Genomic DNA, 26,276 nt, shown 5'->3' with positions numbered 1-26,276 from the left:
GCCATCTGGCAAAACCAGGAGAAAGGAGGGAAGCACCAATCCAACTTCCCATCAAACTGAGGGCAGTGACAAATAATGTCTCAGGAGAGCTGGAGCAGTGTCTGATGATCCCACGGTGCTTTTGGGCAAGGGAAATTTTGCAACCACCCCCAAATCTTGGCAGTTCTGGCAGATATTAGTCCTTAATAGGAGAGGGAAAGTGGGTTCCAAATCTGATTCATTTCACACTGGAATGATGTTTTTGTGGAGAAGACGTCATGGGCTGTGTTTGAGTAGTGCCTCGGCAAAATGAGTTGGGAAAACCCAAACCCACATTTTTCTGTTGTCAGCAGTTGGGCATCACTACTTTCTCCTCACTGTGCTGTTTTTAAAAGCCTGGCTTTGCACATTCAAAATACACAAATGACTTGAGTCTCCAAACCCTCTCTCTTACTGCAGCATGTGGGACTCATCCCTGTCCCAACACCATCACATCCAGGGGAGCTTCTCTGAAACCATTTACCAAATATTTCAGAAGAGACCTTAAAAATGGTCCCTGTCTGTTTAGAGAGACATTGCAGCAAGGAAATTGCTCCTTAATCTCTGTCCTCTGTTTTGTGTTTGATTCCTTTGTGCACCACGGGGCAGAGCAGGCTCAACATCTCTTTGCTTTAAATTCTTTATTTTATGCAGACAGGAACCTTCCCAGGGATCGGTTTGGGCTGGAAGGGATCTCTAAAGATCATCCAGCTCCGGACTTGCCCAGAAGCTCCTGCTGCACCATTCAAGCCCAGACATTCTGTTTCTGTGGGGCTGTTGATTTTCTGCAGGGATGTGGAAGGAGTCATGGTGCTGGAATGCTGCTGGAACACTGGGGCTTCACCATCCCTTGCCCTCTAGTGCTGTTGGATTCCATTTCACTTGCATACCTTCCCCAAATCAGGTGTTCAGTTTTAGCACTCGGTGAGCTCCAGCATGATGGGGAGACAAGAACGAGCAAGGCATGGAATTGGAATTGGCAGCAGCACTTTGGTTTCTGTTCACACTTTATTTCCCCCTCCCCGGTGTGATGGTGAAGCACAGGCTGTGCTGCTTTGCTCCATTTGGAGTTGTGAGCACGGCCTAAAGGTTTGTGGACTTGCAAAGGGTAGTAATTTCGACTCTTGAGTGATTTACCTGGAGATGCAGGACCAGGAATTGGCTCCAGCTGAGAAACCAACAGCATCTCCATCTCAGAATCCAAAGTTCCGGGTTTTATCAGGCATCTGTAAGCAATAAGGGAACAAAGCACACAGAGAAAGTGCAATATGGCTCCTATATTTTATTAAAAAAAACAACGCTCTGCCTAATGAAGGGCAGGTTAATTGAGGCCAATTAAATTAATCAGGGAAGCGAACCAGCCACACCCATTCTAAGAAGGATGGGTGCAATCACGGGCAATTACTGAGATTAATCTTCTGATTGTCATCCCCACAGCCAGCACCTGGCCAAGAAGTTGGGGAGTTACCTAACTGTGCTCGGGAGGATGCTGCAGGCAAAGGTGGTGCTTCCAGGTGAGGATCCCTCTTCTTGGCCTTTTCTCACTCCTTTGTCGAATTTCTCCTGAGCCTCCCTTGACCTGAGCAGCCTGGGCTTGACCTTCAAACCTCAGTGGCTGGCAGAAGGTGGAAAAGCTCTGACACAGGATATTTTAGAACACCTGATTGTTCACACCGGTGAAGCTTACATTTGTACTCTCCAACTGCTGTGGGGGGTAAATAACACCTTTATTTTATATGTTTATTTATTTATATAATTTGTACTTATTTTATTACATTTTACTTTCTGCTCGGGGCAATGATTCACTTTGTGTCCCTCTGGAATTCTGGTTTATTCCCTTCATACTCTTCACAACTTGGTTTCCGAATGGATAATAAGTGTGTGGCTGAAAATGTGAACGGAATATTCACCTTACAGCAGCTCCAACAATGCCCTGTTCTGTAGAATCCCCAGGAGAGAGGGGTGGTGTAGGGAGGACTCAGTATGGAAGTGTTTCTATCTGATATTTGAGGAATTTAGGCTCATTTTTCAATAAAAATATATATGATAACATGATATAACCCAGCCTGAACACTGGAAAAAATTGAGGGTTTTTCAGAGGCTGAGCTTGCTGGTTTTTGGGGGTGGGCTTTTTTTTGTTGTTGTTTTTAACAGAGTTTTTAAAACCTGTTGCAAGAAGGAAGCTCACAAATGTGGCTGCACCATCCCTGGAAGTGTTCAAGGCCAGCTTGGAGGGGATAAAAATTGTACATCTGAACACCATGAAGCCGTTTCTCCCCATGCTGATGCCACACACAAATTATATTATGAAGAAGTTTCCTGAAACCCCTAAAACTGGGCCCCTGCAGAGCAGGTAAAACGTGATTTTTTAAAAAGCAATAAAGTTCATGAATGAGGCTATCGATTTGTAACAGTTAATTTTTGTGTAAGAGCCCCCTGTGTTTGCATTAGGGGAACCTGTTTATTCTGGGGTGAAATGAAAGCCCCAAAAATGGGGTCAGTTTCTGCCTTGAGTTCTGTGACACCTCATGGCACCTGCTTTTGGGCAGGATGAGTTTGCCTATGGAGCAATTCCTGTGGACTCTGGCAAGCTCCAGTGTTGGTTTTAGGGGACAGATAAGGATAATCTGGCCATCACTTTGTCTCCTGACCCCAAACAGACAGCCTGTGAGCTTGCTTTTTCTGCCCCTCCACCTGATGGGACACGTTTCAATGGGTTCATCTGGCAGAACCAGCTCTGTTAAAGGCTCTGGGCTGACCTCAAGACAGTTTTGACCTAAAATCCACTGCTGGTGTCGACCCAAAACCCACCAAAGCATTGGATGGACCTGTGGGTTGGAAAAGCTGCTGCAAGGTGCTTGCCACACCCCAGAGTGAGCCATGAATGGGCACAAAATGGTCTTTAAGAGAACTGTAAAGTGCTTCTATGAAGTTCTCACAGCAATTTTGTTCTCAGCTGCCTCCTCAAACAGTCTGGAGGCCAAGTTTGAGTGGCCAGGCCAATCTTTGACAGGAAAATCTCCTTTCTTTTGGTGTTTGTTCCTAGGATGAGGGGAAGCAGCAGCATTGGTCCTGAGATTGTGAAAGCTAATAAAGAAATCCATCTGTGCTGTTAAAGTTAATAGTATCCAAGTAATTCCATTGATTTTACCGTGTGAAGTGGAAAAAGACTTTCCACACTCAGTGGCTAACAGCTGCTCTATAAAAAGCCCCAGGAAAACCAAGGGAAGCCATAACAAGCAAGTCTGATCCAGGTCCTTTTTTAGTTTGCTTCCACAGTGTTCTTGGCTTGGGATCTGATTTTGAACTGCTAAAAAAAAACTAGTTACAAGGTTAAATCTGAAATTGGAGCTTGAACCACTCTTTATGTCAAATCCTACCCTGACTCTTAACAATTCTGAATTTGAACATGTTTTTGATCTCAGAGCAAAACCTGGATGGTGACATTCCCATCCTAGAAATATCCTGACTTGCTTAGTTGGCATCTCCATGCCACCTGCTTGTGGGATTGTATGGCAGAAGGCACTTCAAAAGGGAACAAATTCCCTGAGCTCCACTGACTCTGAAAAAAAACATAAAGCATTTGTATGGTCAACAAATAGTTATGATTTTATTGAGTGGTAGAATACACAAGGAAAAAAAATGTTCTTTTTGAGTTACTGGATTTTTTTTTTTTTTTTTAAGAATTAAAAAACCCAGGAGCTGTCCTATAAGGAATGTAGGTTTGCTGTTTTAACATTGGAAATGTTAGGGCTTTGTTAGGAAGGCTTTCTTGGGAAAGCATCTACTAAGGAAAAGGATGTCTTTGTGCTAATGAAGACCTCAAATCCAGCCAGAGAGCTCAGCCCCTGCAGCAGGGAATGATGGTGCCTGGACATGGGTCCTGATGAGCCTCCCAAGCCCTATTTCAGTGAGCAGTTGGGATCTAGACTCCTCAAATCCATGCTTGGAGGGAAAACTCCAAGGAAAGTCCCCTAACTCCCACTGTGCCTCTCTCTGGAAACTGGGGGCAGTGAGTCCCTGCTTCCAGAGCTGTGGGAGGGGGAGCTCAGTGTGAGATCCAGCTCACTCCGAGGTGCCTGTGGGTGTCACCAGTCCCTGCCACCCCCTCTGAGCCCCAGCTCTGCCCTGTGTCTCCAGCACAGCCCTCCAGGCAGATCCCAGCCATGCTGGGAGATCATGGGACGCCTGATTCCAGATTTCTCCTCCTTCACCCCTCAGTATTTTTTCTCTCACTCTCATGCATCCCTCCCCAACCCCTGACCTTCCCAAACTTCTCTCATTCTCCTCCCAAAACACACCCAGAGGCTTCTCTTTGCTGCAGTTTGTGCTTTTCTCTGGCATCCTTGATCATCTTGGTCCTCCATCTCCTACTCCAGTCCCCCACAGTGAGTGGGGAGAACAAATCCAGTCCTTCCCTGGCTGTTGTTTGATTCTCTGCCCTGAAACCAGCTCTGTGTTTCCAGCTCCCCATTGCCATGTGGTGCAGCTGGGTTCAACAAACCCTGGCAGGCTCCCAGCAGCTCTTACTGGCTTAGGGTTTGGGGTTTTTTTCATGTTTGTGTCTCGTTACAGTACAAATGAATGACTTATATCAAGAGAGAAAGTGGACAAGATTTCATCTCATTATTTTCAGAGAAACTGGTTAATTAAGTGTCCTCAGAAAGCTGGGCAAAGCTGTACTAAAAATTCTGTGTTTCAGTCATTTTGCTGGCAGATTTTAACCTGCTCGTGTCTCACTCGTTGTTGCCTTGTTGGAGACAAAGCTCATGGGAAATTTATATCCATCTACATTTCCAGTCTTACTGAAACTTCTGGAGTATTTCCAGATAAACCTAATTTTACTTGGAGAACAAGGATAACAAAGCAGAATGATGCAGACTTCCAGGGCTCTTTGGGATCTCTTTGACCTCCTCCAATTAAAGAGTGGAGAGCTTGTAGAATCCTGGGATGGTTTGGGTTGGAAGGGACAATAAAGATCATCCAATTCCACCCTCCTGCCATGGACAGGGCTGCTCCAAACATCATCCAACCTGGCCTGTAACACTTGCAGGGATTCCTTGTTGACAAGGAATCAAGGCACATAGAGAACAGTTCAAATTCCAAGATAAAAAGCTGGGATTTTTTGGAAGGAGACGAAAAAGCTATATGAGCCAGAGAGGTTTTGCCTGAAAAAATAATGTGGGTTTTGGGTTTTTTTTGGGGGGGTGGTGGGAAAATGCCCATTTGCCTAAGAGCTGATCTTTCCCCAAGATCAACCCAAACAGTTTCCCAAGAAGAAAGGTGAGAAGAAAAGAAGGGGACAGGGCTAAGGATGAAAATATTTGGTCTGGAAATAAGACAAAAAACCCACTGGCTGTCAGAAGAATAAGCTGGGTATTTAAAAGCTTGCACTGCTGATGCCACTGGGCTTGTGGTCATCCTTGCTGGAGCACAGTGAAGTACATTCAAGGAAGGGGTGCACAAATTAAGGCAGTGCTGATGAGGTTAGCCGATTTCCAGGCTAGCTCCTTACTATCTGCCTGGGAAATCACAGCATCCAGAAGGATGTTATTTATGTAGCTGTTCACCCTAAACATTCCTGGTGGTACTTGGGTGAGCAAGACCCCCAGAACAAGCCCTTTACAAGCCATAAGTATTGCTTGCTGAAGTTGCAAGATGATGAATTCCCCATCTGTAAGCAAAGATAAAATCTCATTTTATTCTCCAAAGAAGACAGGGAGGGAATACTTTTTTTTTTCTCTTTTTTTCTTTTTTTTTTTTTTTTTTCTGCAATGCTGGCCACAGTCCCAGAGTCGTCTCTGTTCGTGATGAAGCACCTTGCTGATTCTGTGGGATGCTGCTAGGATTCAGGGATTTGATTGAGAAGATCCAGTTTCAGAGTTGAGGGAAGTAATGAGGCACGGAAAGTAACCAAAGTCTCCTTCCTGGTGTTTCCAGGGAGCACAGATGCTGGAGCTGGAAGCTGCTTTTGGAACCATGGCCATTTGTCCTAAACCAAATCTCTCTTCTGTTACGTTGCAGCTGAATCTGAACCCCTGGCTTTATTTGGGCTCAGGTTACCTGTTCCAGAAGCACCTGGAAGCTGTTCCACCATCTCTCCTGATAAGCCATGGGTGAATTTTGGTAATTAGGTGCTGGGTAGAAAACTGAGGTCTAGACAACTTGTGAGAGGGTTCTCCAAAGGTCTCACAGCAGCAGCACAGCCCGGGCAGGGCTGATTCCAGTTGGGATTGACTGAACAGCTCCTCCTTTTGCGGGGAGAACTCCTTTTCTCCTGTGACTGTGCTGGAGGGAAGGGGGAACAGTGGCTCCTGGCCTCGGGCAGGCAGGAGGAGGCTCGGTGCCTGCCGGGCCCGTGCAGACAGGCAGAACTCGGGGTTTCTGCAGGGCAGGATGGTGAAAAGGCCATTTGTGCTTCCCCTGGAGCACTGAGGAGCAATTAGCACGTTTTGCTTGTGTGATTGTTTTGGTCTTTTGTGTGATTTACTGGCAATTCGCGGTGCCAGACCTGCTGCTCATTAAAGAGAAAACAGAGCCTCTCCTAAAGGAGACATTTTGCTGTTGAAACCCAGAAGCCTTCTACCGACCCCTGGGAAGAGGGTCTGATCCCAAAAACATGGCTCTGTTAACCCTGCTGTGGTTAGGGATGAGCTGTGCGGGGCCAGACTCACGGCTGGCACTAAGGGGATGCTGTGATTAGAGAAGGGACAGAGGCAGGGGAAGGAGCAAGCTGGGCTCTGGAGAGGGCTGGAAGCGCAGTCCAGCAGCTGCCAGTCCCGTGGGATGTGAATCCTCCTTCCCACATGGGAAAGAGGCATGAGCTGACTGGGGGCTCCTTGGACAGCCAAACTCACTGAGGCCCACAAACCCTTAGGTGGGAATCGGGGTTTGTGTGGTTTAGACAGAACGAGAACGAATCTTGTGAAAAGAAGATCAAGGTCAGCTATTAATGCCCCTTTTTTTAACATTCATCATCAGTCATCGTCTCCGAACCTTCCGTTCCTCGCACCGCTGGCCTCGCTTTCCACCCTCTGGAGCACATTTTAAATCTGCCTGGATTAAACAGGTTGGCTGGGCCTGCACCAGCAGCAGCTGACAGGACAGAAACTCCCCTCCAACCATGGATTTAGACTGAGATCTGAGAGTAAAAGACACAAGTGTGATACCTCCCACTCCCCCACCCACCCCATCCCTCCCGGTCACTCACACCTCCCCAGAAAGATTCATGATCACTTATGGAGATAAGCATCCAGCCAGAGATCTCCAGATTTCTTTAGGGACCTGTGGGAAGAAAAGGAGAAGTTTGGGAATCTTGCCTCTGTCGTGTTTTTCCTGCAGTGAAGGCTGTTACTGAATTTTAATATCAATCATAGGATCACACTCGTAGAACCCACCCTCTGTCGGTGTGAAGTCATTCCCCCTTGTCCTGTCACTCCAGACCCGTGTCCAAAGTCCCTCTCCAGCTTCCCTGGAGCCCTTTTAGGCACTGGAAGGGGCTGTAAGTTCTCCTGGGAGCCTCCAGGCTTCACTCCACTTGGTGCTGCACGGACCTGCCCTGACTGGATTTGAGGACCAGAGGATGTTTGGAACCAGCCCTCCAGCTCCTTGTGGCCACCCCGCTTTCATCTGGTCTGTGCAGGAGGTGCCTGGACTGCAGAGCTTTCTCATGTTCCCTGCCATGAATTATTCCCCTCGGGGGAACTGAGACAGCAGCATTAACACCGAGGCTTGCTGACAAGGGCTGCTAGACTCATCTCCAGCTCTCTGCCTCTAGGGAATTGCCTGTTGCTGCTGGCAGAGCTCTCAGGGGACACAGCCCGGGCTGTAACCTGACCTGTTTCCCTTTGATCCCTCTCACTTTGCAGCAGGAGATCTGCTGGCAGCTCCCGACAGCAGGAGCCACCAGCTGTCAGATAAAAATCAGAGTCATTAAGATTGGAAAAGCCCTCTGAGATCGAGCCCAGTGCTGCACAATCAGGTTTGTACCCGTCTATAGGTCAAGTGTTTGGTACTTTGACAGCAACAACACAAATTTCTGAAGGGTCTGCCATGTCCTGGATCTTCTGGGCTAGAAAATATCAAGTGTCCCTGGAAAAATGAGCTGGGATCAGGAGGGCCTTACCCCACGATGTCTACGAACGCCTTCCCAAGAGGCTTCTCCTCATACTGGACTCCGTACTTGGCACATAAGGACTTCACCAAAGGCTTCACCTTCCAGAAGTTGTGCCGTGGCATTGTTGGAAACAGGCTGGAGAGGAGAGAGAAAAAGCAAAGCTGAGAAGACTCACAAGTGACCAGGGATGGGCATTATGGTTTGCATCCTCAGGGGCTCACTGGTGCCTCCTCCTCAAGCTGCACAAAGGAAGGAAGGGAGGCACAGAGACACCCCTGCTTTACACTCCTCTGTCTCAAAGAGGTGGTGAAAACTGATTTTCCTGTCATGCCCAAAGCAAAGCCATGCTCAGGACACACTGAAAGCCAGTTCGTGCCAGAAGGGACACGAGTGTGATGAGAGAGCAGCGGGAGTGAGGGAACAGCCTCAGAGATGGCTGTCCATTCCTCTGGGAATAATTGTTTCTTGCTGAACTGAATTCCCAGTGACCTGCTTTTCCACTTTTGGAAGCAGGTAAAGAAGGATTTTGGGGGCACCTTGCCCTACGCTCTTCCATGGAGATTTCCTAAGCTGACTCCCAAACCAGCCAGCCTCACCCTAAAAGCCATTTCTTTTACATTTGCTGTTGCCATTGGCAACAGACTGTCCATATGGCCCTGTTTTCCATGTTTTTTCTGGAATCTGGTACCCAGCATCCTACACAGTCCCACATTCTATAAAACACTGGAGTCCTTTAGGGGAGGGGAGTTTTCTGAGGTGGATGCTTGGGATTTGAGCCCACAGCCTTTGTAACTGGTTGATGCATAATGACAACTCCTAATTAAACCCTAAATTAAAGCTGTGAGAGTGAAAGTTTTTAAGCAAGAGAGACAAATGCCATGGCTGTAATAGGAGCAGACTATCATGAACTGGTCTGGGTGGGAAGGGATCTTAAAGCTCACTCAGTTCCTGCCCCGCCATGGGCAGAGTCGCCTTCCATTAATGGAGGTTGCTCCAAGCCCCATCCAGGCTGGGCTTGAGCACTTCCAGGGATGGGGCAGCCACAGCTTCCACCCCTGTGTGGTCTGAGACTCTGTCTCCTTGGTGTACAATCCTTCCCCGGCTCATCACTCCTCCCCTGGGCTGTGACAAGCTGCCTCATGGTCCTGGCTCTGTACTCACTGGTGCTCGATCTGGAAGTTCAGGTGCCCCGTGAACCAGTCGTTGAAAAAGGACTGCTCAATGTTGCAGGTGGCTGCCATCTGCCAGGGAGAGAGAAAACTGTGAGGGTTAGGGATGGCTCATCCCAAAATCAGGGTGAAATTCCTCTTCCCTGAGCTCTGGGAGTGCAGAGCCTGCCATGCTGGGCCTGCTGGGTGCAGCAAGGGGAGCTTTAATCCTCCCTCGGGGCCTCAGGTAACCAAATTCTCACTAGGAGTGAAGTGATGTAGCAGCCCAAGCCCAGATTCTTAAATCTCAGCCTCTCCCATTGTAAATCAGAGGGTTGACAGCAGTACCAAGGTGGAAAACAGGAAGAAAATGCATGAACACAAAGCTTCCCCCTCCCTGTGTAGTTATTGCCCTGCAGTTTGCTTTAAGCACAATATTCTGAGAATATTCCTGAGGTATTCTTGCTACTGATGATCATAAAATTTGATTTATTTTTCTTAAACTTCAATCAAAATTTTGATTGGGTTCCTCCCTCACACGTTTTACTTGGATTTGCAGGGAGGTAGAACTGCCCAAATACCAAGAATATGATTCTAGAATAAAGAAGAGGAAAGGGAGCACTCAGTCACTCGTCTTGCAGAACAAAAAGACAAAGGCTCCAAAAGGAAGAGTAAAAATTTTTTTCCTCAGCTGTTTTATTGCTGGGATCTAGAGGCCTGGCTAAAACACCCAGGAATGGGTTTTGGATTTGCAGTCACACCAGCTTCAGTCACCACAGTCATCCCTTCTCTGGACTTGTCTTCAGGAGCAGGTAACCTTTTGATTGTCAAAGTAATTGCAGAACTTCAGAATTCCATGTCTTTGCCCAGCATTGCTGCAGGCTCTGGGAAGAACATCTTTGTGGGAGAAGACATGGACCAGACACTGCCCTAGTAAGGGATGGTGGTAACACTGGGGATGGTTGTAACTCACACTCTTGGAGTAAATCCCATTTTGGGGTGAGTCAGGGGTGTTTTTCCCCCCTCCCACTTACCTGGGAGCTCAGCCAGTCTCTGTGCTTCTCAGAATCAATTTCCATTGGAATGTGATTCATCTGGGTGACCCACACGAACCAGTGACTCTCCAGAAACCTGCAAAACCGGGAAAAATCATGACAATTTTACCGGATGTGGGGGACATCAGGTAATGAGAGTGGGGTTTGCAGGGAGCAGCAGAGATTGGATGGATGTTGGCAAGGAATTGCCTGGAATCATCCTTGTTCCAGGCTTGTTTTCTGCAAGAGCACATGATCTAATTTAGCAATTTTGGTGTTTTTTTCTTGCACTTTGAGTTTCATCAAAAATTTTGGGAATAATGGGCTGGTTGTGAAAAGTTTTCCAGCTTGATTTCCGACTTGGAGCATGCACAGAATTGCCCCCACAGTCAGCGGGGAAGCGGGTGGGATGAGGCACTCTGGGAGGGTCCAGCCATAACCAAAGTGGGATCAGCAGTGTGTGAGATCAGGGGATGAAGAAAGGCAGGAGAATCCTGGCTGGACCATCACGGGGCAGGGAAGAGGCAGGAAGAGGAGCTGGAACTCGGAGATGCTGACAGGGAAGTGAAGCAGTGGGACACAGCGGAGCTGAGGCTGGGCTCAGACAGCACTGGAGGGATGGGAGAGCAGCAGGGATGCCTTTGAGCCCCTACCTGACAAACGTGAGGAGACACAGGGATCCCAGGACACCGTAGAACGGGATGTAGGTGATGAAGTAGCGCAGGTAGTAGCTGATGGCCCAGGCCAGGTCCTGGGGGGACAGAGAAAACACCAGGCATCACTTTGCCCATCTCGGATAACGTGTCCTTGCTGGTGATGTTGGGAACGCTGGGTGATGCCTGCCAGCCCCCTGGCCTCCCTCTCTGCTCCAGTCTCCAGGCAGACCCCATAAGGATGGAGGGAATGTTTCACTCACCGCCCAGAACCTGCGCCTGATCATGGTCGAGATGATTTGGATTTGGAAATACACAGGGATGAGCAGAGGCGGGAAGACTGCAAGGCAAAGGGAAATGGTTTGGCCATCAGAGGGGTGGGGAAGGTGTGGGACATGAGGGATTGCTTCCATGCAACTGGGAACGTGCAGTTTTTCCATGGAGCCTCTCACATGGAGCTCATTCCCAGCCTCAGCTCTTTTAAATTCCTACAGGGAATTTACAGGGCAATGTTCCGGGTGCTTGGATACCCCTGAGCTGATCTTGGGACCTGCACAGGGTCCTGAGGAAGGGTGGGATGAGTTGGGATTTGAGGAGTTGCTCTGCTCACACAGTGAGGGCTGGAAAGGACAAGTGGCATTCCAGGAAGAGGGAAGAGAGGAGAGTGGATACTCACTGAGGAAGAAGTACTCGTGCTGGTGGTTGTAAGGCAGGTACTTCAGCTTCTTCTTGCCATACTGCAGGACACAGAGAGACAGCTCAGCCTGGGATTGGGACATTCCCAGCTAAAAGCAGGTTCTCTGTAATAGCTCTTAATTTATCAACCAGGGAGTTTTGACTGAACTCTCACCAGTGTGTAAGAAGAGATTTGGTGTGATTAAATGTCCTGACTTTGCCATTGTGTTAGGTGTAAACTCAATTTTTAAAGATAATTTTTCTTTACTTGGTGGAATTTTGATGCACTTCACCTTCTGCCATCCCTGTGTCTGTGAGATGGGCTGCCAGCACCTCCATCTATACTAATATCAATGTGATAAGGGAAGACTTGTAACACCAATAAATCTGGCACATTATTCCCTCTGGGATGAGTTCTACAAGGCTGTGTAGCTTGGCATCATTTCGAAAAGGATTTTATACCAATGTGAGCATATTGGAATAGACTGATTCTGGCATGATATCACGGTTTTTTGAGGTGGAAATACAATTTTCCTTGTTATTGCAAATGTTTAGGTTTTCCTTATGCAGTAGAACTATGGTCTGCTTTCTCAATAATACAAAATCTGGCTGAGAAACAATTTTTAATGTTTCCCTGTGTTGTCCTTGCTGCTTGTCCGTTTTCTTGGGGTTTAGTTTTTAAAATTAGAAATCCTTGTTCCATTGTGAAAAACACCATGATTTAAGTGCTTTGAGTAGGTTTTTATAAGCAGGCAGTAAATATTTTTGCTCTGGAGGGGTGGATTGAATTAAAATAAAAATCACTTTATGCTGGAAGATATTTGCTATGGAAATGGAAGGTCAGTTTTGAAATGTTCCTGCTGGAATACTGAGGAACACTGTATTTCCCCCTCATGTGGTACTTCAAGCAGGATGAAGTGGCCTTTAGTGGCTTTTTGCTTTCTCTCCGATCCCATCTGCAGTATTTTTCCCAAGTTAACCCAGGACACTTTCTCCTGTGGTCAGGAGAAAGGAAATGGATTTGAATTAGTAGTCAATGCTGCTCCTCAGCCCAAGGGTTGGCTCCAAACTCCTGTCAGACAACACAGCCAGACGAAATCCCTGGATTAAGCATTTCCTTTCTAGCATTCCTGGAAGTGCTGCCTGTGTAAGTCATGTCTAACAATGGGAGCCAACTCCTGGATTTGCGCAACCACTCTCTGAGGCCCTCTTGGACAGTAGTTTTCCATGTTTTCCCCACTTTTCCTTACCTCAATGGGCTGCGTGTCTCCCAGGACAAAAATGTGCAGCATGTTCACATCTGGGTCCTTCTGGAAGATGTTGGGCTTGGCGTGGTGCTGGAAGTGGCGGTGGTTCCACCAGTTTGCAGAGGCACCCTGGGCAAGGAGAACAAGGAGTTTTCATCCGTGGAGAGCTGCTCCCAAGGTGGGATTGCCCAATCATTTACAGGAACTAAAGAGATGCGGCTCAGATTGTGGCCAAAGTGGGATTTGCTTTGGAAAGAGCAGCAAGCAGGGAGTGGTGGTTGCTATGAGACTGCTGCTTCCAGAGGGAGCCCTAAGGATCATCCATACTGAAAGAACACAGAATAAATACACTCTGAGCGAGTTACAGGTCACTGTGTCTTCCCGGAAAATTCCGAAATGGTTTGGGTTTGAAGGGACTTTAAAGTTCATCCAGTCCCAAACCCCTGCCAGGGGGCAGGGACACCTTCCACTGTCACAGGTTGCTCCACGGGCAGTGGTCACCAGCTTTTTTTGTGCCTCTGCTCACTCTGGGAAGGTTGAGAGCCTCCCTTCCCTACTCTGCCACATGCCAAAACGATGCATTCCCAGAATTCTCTGGCTCCATAATTCCCTTTACCTTCAGGTGTCCAATGACAAACTTGTGGACAATGTGGTTCCAGGAAGACTTCTTGAAGACAGAGAGGTGTCCAAAATCATGTTGCAGCCACCCTGCCTGGGCCTGGGATGAGGGGAAATCAGATAGTTAGGAAGCTATTGGGAATCAGAGCCAAGCAGGAAAGAAATGAAGATGGAGGGCATGTTGGGAATGTGAGGAAGATCTCTCTGTCACCTGGGAAGTTGTAAGGATGCAGGCGAGGATGAGGGTTGTGATCCAGCTGGTCCCAAAGTAGAAAACCATGAGCCAAGCCAAAACTTCCATGGCAAGGATGTGGCCCAGGTACAGAGAGAAGAACAAGGGGCTGGCTCGGAACAGGTTCATGTCTTCCGCTGTCTTCCGCAGGGTCCGGAAATCCTCCACCAGCTGGGACTGCAACAGGACAGGCAAGAGCAGGGTGAGGCTTGGAGGTGAGCCTGACTGTGTTGTGGGATGGATAGAGGAAGGATGAGCTCCATGCTAAGGACCCTGGCTCCATGTTCCAGCCTTTTGCCCTGCTTTCCTATGAATAAACATCCTGGCCAGTCAGAGCCCACATCCTGACCTTTTGGACCTGGAGCCAGGAGAGTAATCCAAGCTCTGTTGAGTGTCACATCACCTGATGGCTCTTGTCTGAACGAGCTTCCTAAGCACTTAAGGAGAAGCTGGAGCAGGAGGGAATTCAGTGCTATTGTGCCTATTTGCAGAGCTCTGATAATGAGCGCCCACTATCACCCGTCATCCATTCAATCCATGGGCCAGCTCCTGTGCAGCCATCCATGAGGAGCATTCCTGGGTCACCGGGCCCCAGCGTTGTCCCCTCTATTATGAGTGACACAGATATATCACAATCATGGCCAGCCACAAACAACGGGGCAGGATTGAGTTTCCTGGCCAGGGCCAGTTGTGCCACGCTCTGGGCCTGAATAATGGATGAGCAGGGATACAGAGCTGCCCTGATGATGGGCACTGGCTGCTGCTCCTTAGCAAGGCCACCAAAAGGAGACATCTGGGGACTTGTGTTTTGGCACTTGGTCACCGGCAAAGGAGCAGCAGAAGGGACCACAGTCACCAGAGCTGGTGCACATTTCCCATTCCCTATGTCTCGGTTCCAATTTCCCTTCAGGATGGGCTCAGTCCAGCCTGGGTGTCTGGAATGGGCTGGCAGAAATTGGCTGTTGGTGGCTCTGTGGGAAAGAAAAGGTTTGTACAGCCAAAAGTGTCACCTCCTTTCCACACGTATTTGAATCCATGATAGGATGAAAATACTCTACATGGAGATGTTCAGTCGCTGAGAACTTCTCTCCCTCTCTGGAGAGCATCCCAAGAGGGAGAAATGGTGGGAATAGCCTGAAGCCCAGCTGAGGAATAAATACTTACGTTTTTGTCTCGGTCGTGGCTGGGCTCCCCCGGAGCGAGTTCTCCAATAAGCAGCGGCTTGAGAAACTTCTGCACCAAGGTGGGATTGATATGGAAGGCCTGGAATGCATCCTGGAGTGGGAACAGGAGGAACTGTGTGAGATCCAGGAGTAAGATGTGCTTCCTGTTCACTGTGTCATTCCCACCCACCTCCAGCAGTTGTGACACCTGTGGAAGAGGGGGTCCAGGTGACCTCCAGCTCTGTGATCACTTTTTGGGACATTAATTCCACTAAAGCCTGATGAGTTTGCTGTCCTGGGAACAGTGAGACTGGGATGGCATCCGGCCATATGGTGAAAGGCACCTCAAGAAATTCTTTCTAAGCAACTAAATACTTAAATCCTGTTAATTCCCTTAGAAGGTAGGCAGAGGGGAATTTGTGCAAATCCCTCCTCGTAGGATATAAATACCCTTGGAAAGTCTGCTCCTGGAGGCAAGTCAAGAGAGGGGGTGACTGTGGTGACTGAAGCTGAATGTGACTGCAAACAGAAAAAATACTCCTGGGTGTTTTGGCCAGGCCTGGAGATCCCAGCAGTAAAACAGCTGAGCAAAAAGTGGTGACTTTTTTGGAAGAATAATGCTCTGTTTGTAGAGTCATTTTGATCCTGGCATTCATGAGTTTATCAGGCTCTTTCTCTATTCATTCCCCTTTCCACATATTTTTATCTGCCTGTATCTCACCAGGTGCCTGATGCTCATAGTGAGACCTTGGCCAGATCCTTTCACATGGTGCAGGTGGAATTTTAACCCCAACGACAGCAGCTGGGACAGAAAGCTGACCCAGATCAGAAACCCTCACTCTGTCCTTGCCCTTTCCTTGCTGCACAAAACCGGAGTCAGCTCTTGGAATTCACCTGGGAGAACAGGAAAGATTAGTTCCATGAAGTGCTAAGAGAGCATGGAAAAAAAAATCGTTAAAAACAGGAGAACCATGCTCCAGCTTTTCCACCTTTGTCCCATTGCCTAACGATTGTAGGGACCAACTAGTGTCTCCCTCCTGGCTCTAAAGAGAAAGGGCAGACTGGAAAGTGCTTCCTGTGTCCAGCTGACCCTTCTGGGAACTGCCCTCCATCAAAAGTCTGGCATTCAAAAATGGGGTTGGCTCAAAGTCCACCAAAATCAATAGAAACTTGGATCCAGAAATGGGTCACTGTTGACTCTTGTCAAGTGTTGACTCTTGTTCCTGGTTTCCCTCTCTGGAACAACTTCCAGAAGATGTGAAAGAGGAGGGAAAAGCAGAAGGAGGGGGGAAGTGACTAGCTGACTGTGCCTACTGCAAGGCTCTGCAGTTCTGTGTAAAAAAAAAAAAAAAAAAGAAAGAGAGAGGGTGACACATAAGAGGTGTTAAAAAATGTTGATTCGGTATTATTTTAACTGCTGGGAATAAAAAAGTCTTTGGAGGTCAGACTGGGTGCTCACTGCCTGGAGATCCTGCAAATGATGGAAGGATTGGATTTTTGTTACGTGTATCTCATGAAGCTCCTGTACTAACAGGTCCCAAATATAAGAAAGCACCTGAATTTTGGAATTGTTCTCAATTCTGTACTGCAGGAGATAAAAAGCTTAAAGGAAAAGATAATCCCTGGGAAATGCTGTGTGATACAGGCACTCGACCTCCCAACTTTGTGATCTACTGACCAAATAAGCCGAAGTGTTTTGTGGGATGTGGGAATTATTCCAGCTGCTTTTGGTGAGAAAAAAAGCTTTGTATAATTGAGATATGAGCTGTACTTGAGCACTGGGAGTGCTTAGAGCAGTCAGCACAAGGATTTTCTTTTCCATCCCTGAACACCTCTGGGACAGAGACACTGCATAGTGTCCCTGCCTTTGTGTTCTGTGCATGAGGTGACACCAGAACAGGTTGGCCCAAACTCAGATCTTGTGTTTTAAAAAAATCAGACACCCACAGAATGCTTTGGGTTGGAAGGGACTTAAAAAATCATCTCATTCCACACCCCTGCCATGGGCAAGGACACCTTCCATAGACCAGGCTGCTCCAAACCCCATCCAGCCTGGCCTGGGACATTTCCCACGGATGGGACAGCCACAGCTTCTCTGGACAACCTGTGCCAGGGCCTCCCCACCCTCACAGGGAAGGATTGCCTCCTAAAATCCAATCTAAACCCACCCAGGGTCAAGGCCAAGCCTTTCTCCCCCTGAATGAGAGAGGGTTTTCTGGCTGTAAATGTCCACCACAGGGAAGCTGCAAAACTGATGCCAATCCTGGTTTAGTGCTCAGGGCAGTGATTTTACAATTTCAGGGCATTTTTAACGCCCTGCCTTCCTGGAGTGCGGGACACAATGTAAGGGTGGGGAGGTGGGAGGAGAACCAGCAATCCTGCAACCACCAACCTGTGTTTCAGCCTCCCTTTCCAGGATTCCAGACAACTGCAGTAGCAGATGCTTTTTGGTTGCTAATGGAGATATTGGAGTTAAATTCTTGGGGATAGGAGTCAAACTCCTCCTGTTTCAGCAGCTCTGTGTTTAAGCAGTTGAAAGCAAAACCTAGCCCATCTTTCTGAGGGAGAAAGCTATTCATTCAGAGGATTTACTGAAAAGGGACAGAAGGGCCAAAATGCAGCTCAGTGCTTCAAGGAAAAGAATGCAAAATAACCACAGGACACGGGGAAATGGGGGCCGATGGAAAGGGAAGGTTCTGCCAAATTTTGTCACACGTGGAGCCTCCTGTTGCTAAGGTGGCAGGAGCAGTGGGGGACTAGCAGTTCCTGTTCCTGCTTGGTCTCTGCACGTTTTGGGAAGAGCTCAGAGGCAGCTTGGATTTCATTAGCACGCCCTGAGGGGAGAACATGCTCTCTGGATGCACTTCTGAGGAAGGCGGTTTTAAGGGGAACTCCAGACAACAGAGCAATTTATTTCTAATTTGTTCCTGTTTCAAGGTTCGAGGGGTTGTTTTGTTGTTGTTTGGTTTCTTATCTTTTTCGTTGCTGAAACCTGAGAGGTGACTGAACCCAGCAAGGAGGCAGCTGGAGCAGCGGCAAATGGTTTGCTGCCCTTTTTTTTTTTTTTTTTTTTTTCTCTGTAGCAACCTGTAACCAAATTCTCCAGAGAATTTTTTCCTGGGGAAAAAAAAGCTAAAAAGCTCCTTGTTTTAAAGCCTCCTCACAGAAGGAACTTTGAGACACAGCCTGGCCTCTGTTTAACCCTCCCTGTGCTTGGCCGTGTGACTCCGCATCTCACAAGCTCCACGCTGGAAAAGAGGAGATTTGGGACACTTCGCTCCTGAATTCAGGGCTCGAGGCGTGGCACAAGCAGGACACAAAGGCAAACGAGCAGGATTTAAGCAGAGCAATCCCTACCAAGCCATCCTCCAGACACACGGCTCCAGGGGGGACCCGCATCCGCTCGGACCGGGCTGGGGGCAGCCCAAGGGCTGAGCCGGGTGTGGGTCAGGTGTTGGGGACAGGGGACAGGGGACAGCTTCGGGCAGGGAAGGAGCTGTCAGAGGATGCTGCCGGAGCCGGGAGAGCCGCGGGGGTCGGTGCTTACCGTGGCATCTTCTCCGGCGCAGTGGCTGATCACTCGCTGCCCCCCCGGGTGCCTGTTTGCCCACTTGGTGACATTATAAACCTTGCGCTCTATCACCAGCCACTTGTCCGTCCTCAGGTTGTGCTTCTGGATCTCCTCCCAGGTGTAGAAGCGGATCTGCGCCGCCGGCTCCCCCGAATCCCCCCCTTGCTCACCCCCTTTCCCCATGGGGCCGCTCGGTTCTTTGTCTTCTCGACCTAAGAGGGGAAGGGGGCCGGGAAACCTGTCCCCGCGCCTCTCGGGAGGGGAAGAGATTTCCTGCAGGGATTGAACTCAGCTGATCCCCTGCTCCCTCCCTTCGCCTTCGCTCATGTCCTCCTTTCTCTTTGTTTCTGGCTTCTCTCCGCCTGCTCGGAAGTGCCCCCTAGGCTGGCTGTCCCCGCACTGATGCACTTTATCCTCGCACATAGCCCCGGGTTTTGAGGGAAGCTCGGCCCCTTCCACCCACACTCCCCCTCGCACCCCCCTCTCGGGCATCCCTCCCCCGGGCATTCTCCTCCCTCGGCATCCCCTCCCTCTCCCAGCATCATCTTTTTCTCCCTCGGCATTCTCCTCGCTGCCGGCATCCCCCCACCCCAAACTCAGCATCCTCCTCCCCGCTGGCCGGCATCCCCCTACCCCAAACTCAGCATCCTCCTCCCCGCTGGCCGGCATCCCCCTACCCCAAACTCAGCATCCTCCTCCTCCCCCCTGGCCGGCATCCCGCCCTCCTTTCCCCGGCATCCCGCCCTCCTTCCCCCAAACTCAGCATCCTCCCCCCGGCCGGCATCCCGCCCCCGTTCCCGGCGCCCCCGGCTCCGCTGGGTGCCCGGGGCAGTCCCGGCGGGATCAGCCGAGCCCCGGCTCCAATCCCGGCGCTGCCGCCGCCCTCCGGCTCCCGCCCATTGGCCCGGGCCGATCTTTCGAAGCGGACCCGCCGGGCGGCGGGAGGGTGCGAGCCCCTCTCCTCCCTCTCCTCCTCCGCCTCCCGCTCCGAGCTTCGTGTCCTCCACAGTTTTTTTGGCTCCTGCTGTAAGGAGCTGCCCCCGCCGGTTTTTTTCCCCCCCTTTTTTTTTTCTTTCCTTGCCCTTCCTCTTCTTATTTCCCCCCTTCCTTTTCCCTGCTTTCTTTCTTTTTTTTTTTAATTTCATTTTCTCCCCTTCCCCAACTTTCCCACTTTCCGTCCTTTCCCCTCCCTTTATCCCCATTTTCCTCCTTCTCCTCTTTCCCACTGTTCCTACCTTTCACCCTTTTCTCTTTCCCCCTTCCCCCCGTTTTCCCTTCTTCTTCTTTCCCCCTTTGTCATCTCTTTCCCCTTTTCTTCCCCCTTCCCCCCTTTTTCCTCCCTTCTCCTCTTCCCTCCTTCTCCCCTTCCACTCCTTTTCCCTCTTTTCCCTTCATTTCTCCTCCTGCTTCCCCTCTTTCCACCCCTTTCTCCTCCTTCCCTCTCCTTTTAATATTTTTTACCATTTTTTCTCATTTAAAAACCCTTTTTACTATTTTTACTCTGTTTACCCTTTTTATTTTCCCCCTCTTTTTCGTACTTATTTTCTGCTTTCCCTCCCTTTTTCTCTGCCTTTTTTCCTCCCAGACTTCTCACCCCACTTCTCACTCCTGAGCTCAGGAAGGAGCTGTTGCTGTTCTACCCCAAATCCGCATTGTTTTGCAGTTTTTGCCGGGCTGCCGCCGGTGGCTGCCAGACTTCGCAGCTTTCCTGTGGCACAGGCAGAGCTGGCTGAGCTCTCCTGCCCCAGGCCATGCTTTTGTTAACAGCTGGGATAACGCCAGCTTTCCCATCTTTGCCTTGCCTTGGGGCACTTTGTTGTACACAATTCCCGTCGTTAGGTTACCCAAAGGTGTGGTGTTTCAAGGACGAAAACAACACAGGCCACTTTCACTGTGGTTTTGCTTACCTCTTACAGGACCTGTGGCCACTTTCCAGGGCCACTCAAGTGTGATCTCCACTGACTGGTGATGGGAATCTTTCCCTGTGATTATTTTGCATGAGTAAGTGGGAGGATTATCAATCCTTTCTGTAGTGGCAGAGGCTGGGCCTAAGCAGGAGAAGGAACCCACAGAATCACAGGAGGATTTGGGTAGGAAAGGACCTTAAAGACCATCCAGTTCCGATCTCTTGCTCTGCACAGGGAAATCTTCCACTATCCCAGGTTGCTCCAGGACCCCTCCAACCTGCCCTGGACACACTTCCAAGGATGAAGCAGCCACAGCTTCTCTGGGCAGCCTGTGCCAAGGCCTCAGCACCCTCACAGGGAAGGATTTTTCCCAATTTAAATCTCTCCTCTTCAGCTTTGTGCCAAGCCATGCCAGAGCTTTCCTCTGTTTCTGCCTGGTGTAAATGCTGCAGGATGGCTTCAGCCTGTTAAACAATCTTTGCCTGTGGTGTGGGGTGAGGAAAGTCAGAAATGACAGGAATGTTTTGCTAAGACTTGCTAGTTTTATTTAGTTTGGTTCAAAATAGCCCCTGCGACAAGGATCAGACTAAATTACAGCCAGACACCACATTGAGGTAGACCTGAAACTTGTGGCTTGTGATGAGGGAAAAGTTTGCTGAATTCTTTGGAGATTTTAATCCTGTAGGTGTGCCTGGATATGTACAAGTCAGGAAGAAATCTTTCCCTGAGAGGGTGCTGAGGCCCTGGCACAGGGTGCCCAGAGAAGCTGTGGCTGTCCCAGTGCTGGATGTGTCCCAGGCCAGGCTGGATGGGGTTTGGAGCAGCCTGGCACAGTGGAAGGTGTCCCTGCCCATGGCAGGGGGTTGGAATGGGATGAGCTTTAAGATGCCTCCCAGCCCAAACCATTCCTGGATTCTACATTGTTTGTATGAAATGAGCTGATAAGGAGGTTGGTCTATTTTGGAATTTACCTGTAGATGGACAAAGAAGCAAAATCAGCATTCAGAACTCCTCACCTGGATATTTCCCATGGAAAATTGCATCATAACTTGATGACAAGCCATTGAAAGATGCCTCTAAAATAATCCCTGCTGCTCTCAGCCTCCAGCAGCACAGCCAGCCAGGCTGTCAGGCTTTAGGCAGTGCTTTTTCTGAGTTTTCTTTGGCTCCTGGGACACAAACCAGCCCCGGCAAAGAGAGGAGAACAGGCTCTGCTCTATGGCCAAGTGGGTGAAAGGCTTCGGTCGCTGCCCGGTGTAGCTTTAGCAGCACAAAGAGCTTGTGTGAGGGACATAAAAGCCCTGAGTTTAACCAAAGAGTCACGAGATGTGGGCAGAAAAGGTGAGGAACATGAAAGGGAGCTAAGTATGGGAAGGAGGATGGAGAAGTGGAAGAGTTTTTGCAGGGAGCACAGGTAGAAGTGGCGTGCCTGCTCTTCAGCTCACGAGTCAGTGAAAGATATCTTACTGGAATAGACTGGAAGGGTGAAAAAGCAGTGAAAATTGGTAGCTCAGATATCTTTACACTGTCTAACGCATTGGTTTAATGTAAAAGAAATTCCTTTGCCCTGAGGAAAGCGCTTTAAAAATGTAGCAAACCCACAACATTTTCTGTGTTTGTTGTCTCATCCCTTTGTTGGGTTTTATGTAGGAGGCAAGGTCTGGTAAGTTGTTTGTTTTTGGTTTGGTTTTGTTTTGTTTTGTTTTCAAGGTCTGATAAGTTTCTTTTAATTTGGTTTTTAGAAAGGACTAGACTTTGACAGCAGCACGCAGATTGGCACCAGCACGTGGAAATGCCCTGTAGCTGTGCTGCAATCCTCACGGATGCAGGGAAAACCCTCCTTTTCCCCCAGTTTATAGTATGAGATCCAGCACTTGGTAAGGTCAGATGGCTCCAAGGCATGTGGTGGGAAAAGGAGGCAGCAGGAGAGAACAGCCAACAGGGGAAAGATATAGAGGAGTTTTCTGAAGGGGAAAAAGGCAGGAATTGAGGATTGAGGGGAGAAAAATAGAGTGAAAATCAGATTTAGCTGCACCTTTAAACTTTTTGATAGTTTTAATAGTCTTTTTGATACCTTTTTCCCTTCTGCCAAATTAAAGTAAATGTAGGGAGAGAAAGGACGCCAGGTGTTCCCTGTCTTTCACAAGAGGGAGAGGTCGAGGAGCTCTGAACATAAAAATAAATAATACATTGAACAATAAATTCAGCCAGAGTGGGAAAGAGCTGGGCTGGGAATGGGGGACTGTAGCCTGAAGTGAGGGAACCCAGTGATTAGGTGGGAACGCTGTAGCCGTTAAAACATTTAAAACAAACTGCTACCGAAGATTTCCTAGATATTTTTTACTCCGGCTGTGTTTTTTTGTTTTTTTTTACTCTGGCATATTCTACTTTTTTCCTCAGTCCTGGGAGAGTGGCTGAGAGCTGAGGAACTTTATGAGGGAAACAGCCAACAAAGGAACAGAAATCCCCATTGTGTGCCCATGGCTGGCAGGGATTCCACATTCTGCAGTGGATCTTGGGCTGCCCGTGGGATTATCAGAGTCAGGGCACAAACTGCTCCGGCTGCCAGCGGAGCAGAGGAGGGAATCACACTCACAAAGCAGCAGACACTGCAGCAGGGCAGGAAAAAGGAGAGAAATGCTCTGTCCTGATGCTGCTCTGTAAGGATTTCTAGTGAAAATCCTACTGATATTCCCATGTTATCATCGGATCCTTTCCTTTTTTTTTTCCTTTTTTGCTTTCAGAAGTGTAAGACTCTAAACAATCACCACGTCGCTCCCTTGGTTGGTAATCTGAATTTATGACTTCTGAAGGAGAAAAGATAAGCTTATTTTTATCTCTTCCTTTACACAGAGTAATTCCTGGGTGCTTTTCCTGTCGAGATGCAAAATCCTCCCAAATCTCAGTCTTTTTTTGAATCTAAATTTTAAGTCAGTTGAGTTATTAGAGCAGAGTGCTGAGCAAATATTCCATGAAGTTACACTTTGTAACTTCATGTATGGAAAATCAAGAATTTATTGTGGGTATGAAGTGTTAGCAACCCAAACAAAGAGTTCTGGGTACAACACTAACTCATTTAGGCCAAGTTATTCCAGTATTGCAGCTCATTCCCAATAATACAAGAAGAATAAAGGGAATATTTCCAGTTTCTCCCCCTTCTGCTGGTGTTACACAGGTCCTTGCAGTGGATCCTAAGCCTGGTGTAGGAATGGTGTTACAGGGAGCTGTCAGGAGCTTCAGGCTCTTCCCCGGTAGTAACACAATGATTAAATTAGTGGTTTTGTGCTGCATTTGCTTCATCAGTGTGGCTGTTTTAATTGCACTGATGACAGAAGTTTGCAAATCACACCACCGCAATTCCCCTGTGCCTGGAATCTTCAGCTTTTCTTAGGCTGAACCAAGACCAACAACTGAGTCTTCTTTTAGACTCTGCCCTTTTAATCTATTTTTCAGCATTTGTTAGTTTTCCTTTTATTTTTTTCCCTTGTGGTTTCAGACCTCACCGTCCATCATAGTGACTCATTTTCTCTAAAAGGAGAAAAGAAAGGCTGCAATCCTTTCAACCCATCTCCCTCTTTCCCTGATTACTGGTTTGGTCACCAGATGCCCAAATATTTATTGATTCCTCACCACACAGCTCGCTTGGGTATTTTAAAACATCTTCCAGCCAAAACATGGTAGTGAAATAGGGAATTTTAACATACTTTCTCCAAATTCTGGTGATCCTCAGTCACCAAATTGCCAGGCAGATCAGAGGAGCGAACCAAAGAGCATCTCTGGCCTCCCCTTGGGTTTTTGGTGGTTCGTGGTAGTCTGGGGAGCTGGGTCACAGCACGATGGTGACAGCAGGTACAGAGGTGGAAGCAGTGACAATAAAACAAGGGGTCAGGGCACCGAAGGACAGGGATTGATGCCAGGAATCCCAGCTGGATGCGGGATGCTGCTGAGTCTATGACAGCAGCAGTTTTTTCCCCCGGCAGTTTTCAGGACAAAGGTCCCGTTCTTGTCTCTGAGGCACCCACTGAGATCCTGAGTGGGACAAGGGCAGGGGAAACCACCACTGCTGGCAGCTGGCAGGACACAGAAACCCTCACTGGGTGATTCCAGGAGCCTCCGTGGCTTGCCTTGAATCATTTGCTGAGGGGACAACAATCACAGCCAGGGATTTCATGTCAGAAGGAGCTTGGAAGAGAATTCCAAGGGCTGTTGAATAATTTGTCTGGGAAAATGTGTTCATAAGGCATTAACAGTCCTTATAGCTGCCGAAACCAGAGGAAGCACATGAAGGGAGCAAGAGTGGATTTTATCAAGTTTAGTGGTGCTTTTGGCCTGTTAAGATCCCTCGAAGCAAGTATCCAAAGGTTTAGTTCATGTAGGAAGATGGAATATATTTGCTTTTAACAACTATAGGAAAAAGAAAACTGATCTCTGTGTGTCCCTCATATTCATGACAAAAGGTCATAAATATCAACCAAATTTAGGAAAAATATTCTGTTGTGCAATTATTGAGGGGGAAAAACTGAATTTGAAACAATTACTGCACTGTTCTGAATGTAATTGTTACATTTAAAAGGAAGTTAAACATCTATTAATGCTTATTAATAGGAATTGCTGAAGGGAAGGAAATAAAAACGTTTGATCCAGTGTTTTGCAGGCGCAGAATTCCAAGATGTGATGTAGCCAGCAGGTGATGCTCAGAACGCGAGGGGATGCAGCCTGGTGGTTCTTTGTTTCTATGGTTACCTTCAACTGGAATTGCTGTAACTAGGTCAGACTGGAAGGTGTGAATGGAAACAAAGAAATCCGGGATCAATAAGGGGAGTTCACAGACAAGGCTGCTATGGAAAGGGAGATCAGTGTGGGGAGAGGAATTTTCAGTTTGTAACCCATACGGATGCAGTCCCACCCAGAAGGACTGGTCTGTTTTAGCATCATTCACTCTTCCAGTGTTCTGCTACCTGAAGAATCATCTGCAGGGTTTGGATGTGATTTACCTGTGGCAACACCTTCCCTCCCTCTGGCTGCATATCCAGGCATGAGCAGCCCGAAGGAGCCTTAGGAACAGGAAAGGCTGAGGCAGCTGGAAGGGAGAGGCAGAACAGATGGAAGAGAGGGAGGGATCTGCTGGAAAAGGGAAGCAAAATCAGGGGTAGGGAAGATAAGTCATGATCACAGAAATAAGGAGAAACAGCTTGTAAAAGTGGTTCAAAAGAAGGAACTTGGCTGTGAGGAAGGGAAACTCCCTGCGAGGACAGAGGAGACAGGAGGGGGTCGGTCTCTCTCCCGGGGAACAAGTGACAGACAAGAGGAAACAGCCTCAAGCCGTGCGAGGGGAGGTTTAAGTTGGACGTGAGGGAAAACTGTTGGGGTTGGCAAGCTCTGGAGCAGACTGTCCGGGGCAGCGGGGAAATCGGCTGGGGAGATTAAAAAGCCGCGTGTATGCGGCATTTGGAGCCGTGTTTCCGCGATGCCCGGCAACGGGACGAGGAGCAAAGGCTTTATAAACTGAAACTCCCGAAGTTTCACCTCAGCGAGAGGAAGAACTTCTGTCCATTGCGGATGGCAGGGCTCCGGGACAGGCTGCTCAGGGCCCTCAGGAAGGACGGCGAGTCTCCCTGTGCGGGCTGTCTCCCTGTGCGGGCCCTCCAAACCCATCCTGTGTCACCGCATCTGCCTTGGCAGGGGGTCAAACCGAACGGCCTCCCGAGCTCCCTCCAAGCCGAGGGTGGTTCTGTGGCCGCTGGCTTTGGCAGTGCCGCTGCCCTCAGAGGCCTCAGAGGGGCCAAACCGCCCCGGGAGCCATTTCAGCGCGGCCAGCCCCAGCGCCCAGCCCGCCCCAGCGCCCAGCCCGCCGCGTCCCGCCGCCCCTCAGCGGCCCCGGGGCGGGGCTCGGC

The 26,276-nt window shown here is 48.8% G+C and overlaps 2 protein-coding genes across 11 annotated transcripts in view; one reads left to right on the top strand and one right to left on the bottom strand.

The window, feature by feature from the left end:
- RAB3IL1 (RAB3A interacting protein like 1) overlaps positions 1-12,192 on the top strand; it is a 40,042-nt gene extending 27,850 nt beyond the window's left edge. Inside the window, exons 11-15 of one of the 10 annotated variants that reach the window (XM_066320309.1) lie at positions 1,456-1,532; positions 2,173-2,371; positions 9,842-10,094; positions 10,349-10,465; positions 11,189-12,192. In XM_066320309.1, coding sequence (XP_066176406.1) covers positions 1,456-1,532; positions 2,173-2,371; positions 9,842-9,995 — 430 coding nt within the window. In that variant the 3' untranslated portion in view covers positions 9,996-10,094; positions 10,349-10,465; positions 11,189-12,192. Of the gene's footprint in view, positions 1-1,455; positions 1,733-2,172; positions 3,136-9,841; positions 10,095-10,348; positions 10,466-11,188 lie in introns of those variants that run through there. The other 9 variants (XM_066320311.1, XM_066320310.1, XM_066320314.1 and 6 more) reach the window with 9 other exon arrangements.
- LOC136362058 (acyl-CoA 6-desaturase-like) lies at positions 5,694-18,687 on the bottom strand. Its single transcript, XM_066320324.1, has 12 exons — positions 18,452-18,687; positions 14,906-15,016; positions 13,721-13,918; positions 13,508-13,609; positions 12,895-13,020; positions 11,646-11,706; positions 11,233-11,309; positions 10,970-11,067; positions 10,317-10,413; positions 9,296-9,375; positions 8,144-8,269; positions 5,694-7,302 (listed from the first exon to the last, which is right to left on the bottom strand). The coding sequence occupies exons 1-12, from the start codon at positions 18,656-18,658 to the stop codon at positions 7,251-7,253; spliced, it is 1,335 nt and encodes a 444-aa protein (XP_066176421.1). The 5' UTR covers positions 18,659-18,687; the 3' UTR covers positions 5,694-7,250.
- Positions 18,688-26,276: the final 7,589 nt, after the last annotated feature.

Source organism: Sylvia atricapilla, chromosome 6, assembly GCF_009819655.1.
Source record: "Sylvia atricapilla isolate bSylAtr1 chromosome 6, bSylAtr1.pri, whole genome shotgun sequence".
Taxonomy (NCBI): domain Eukaryota; kingdom Metazoa; phylum Chordata; class Aves; order Passeriformes; family Sylviidae; genus Sylvia; species Sylvia atricapilla.
This window is presented reverse-complemented; position numbering and strand designations above follow the sequence as displayed.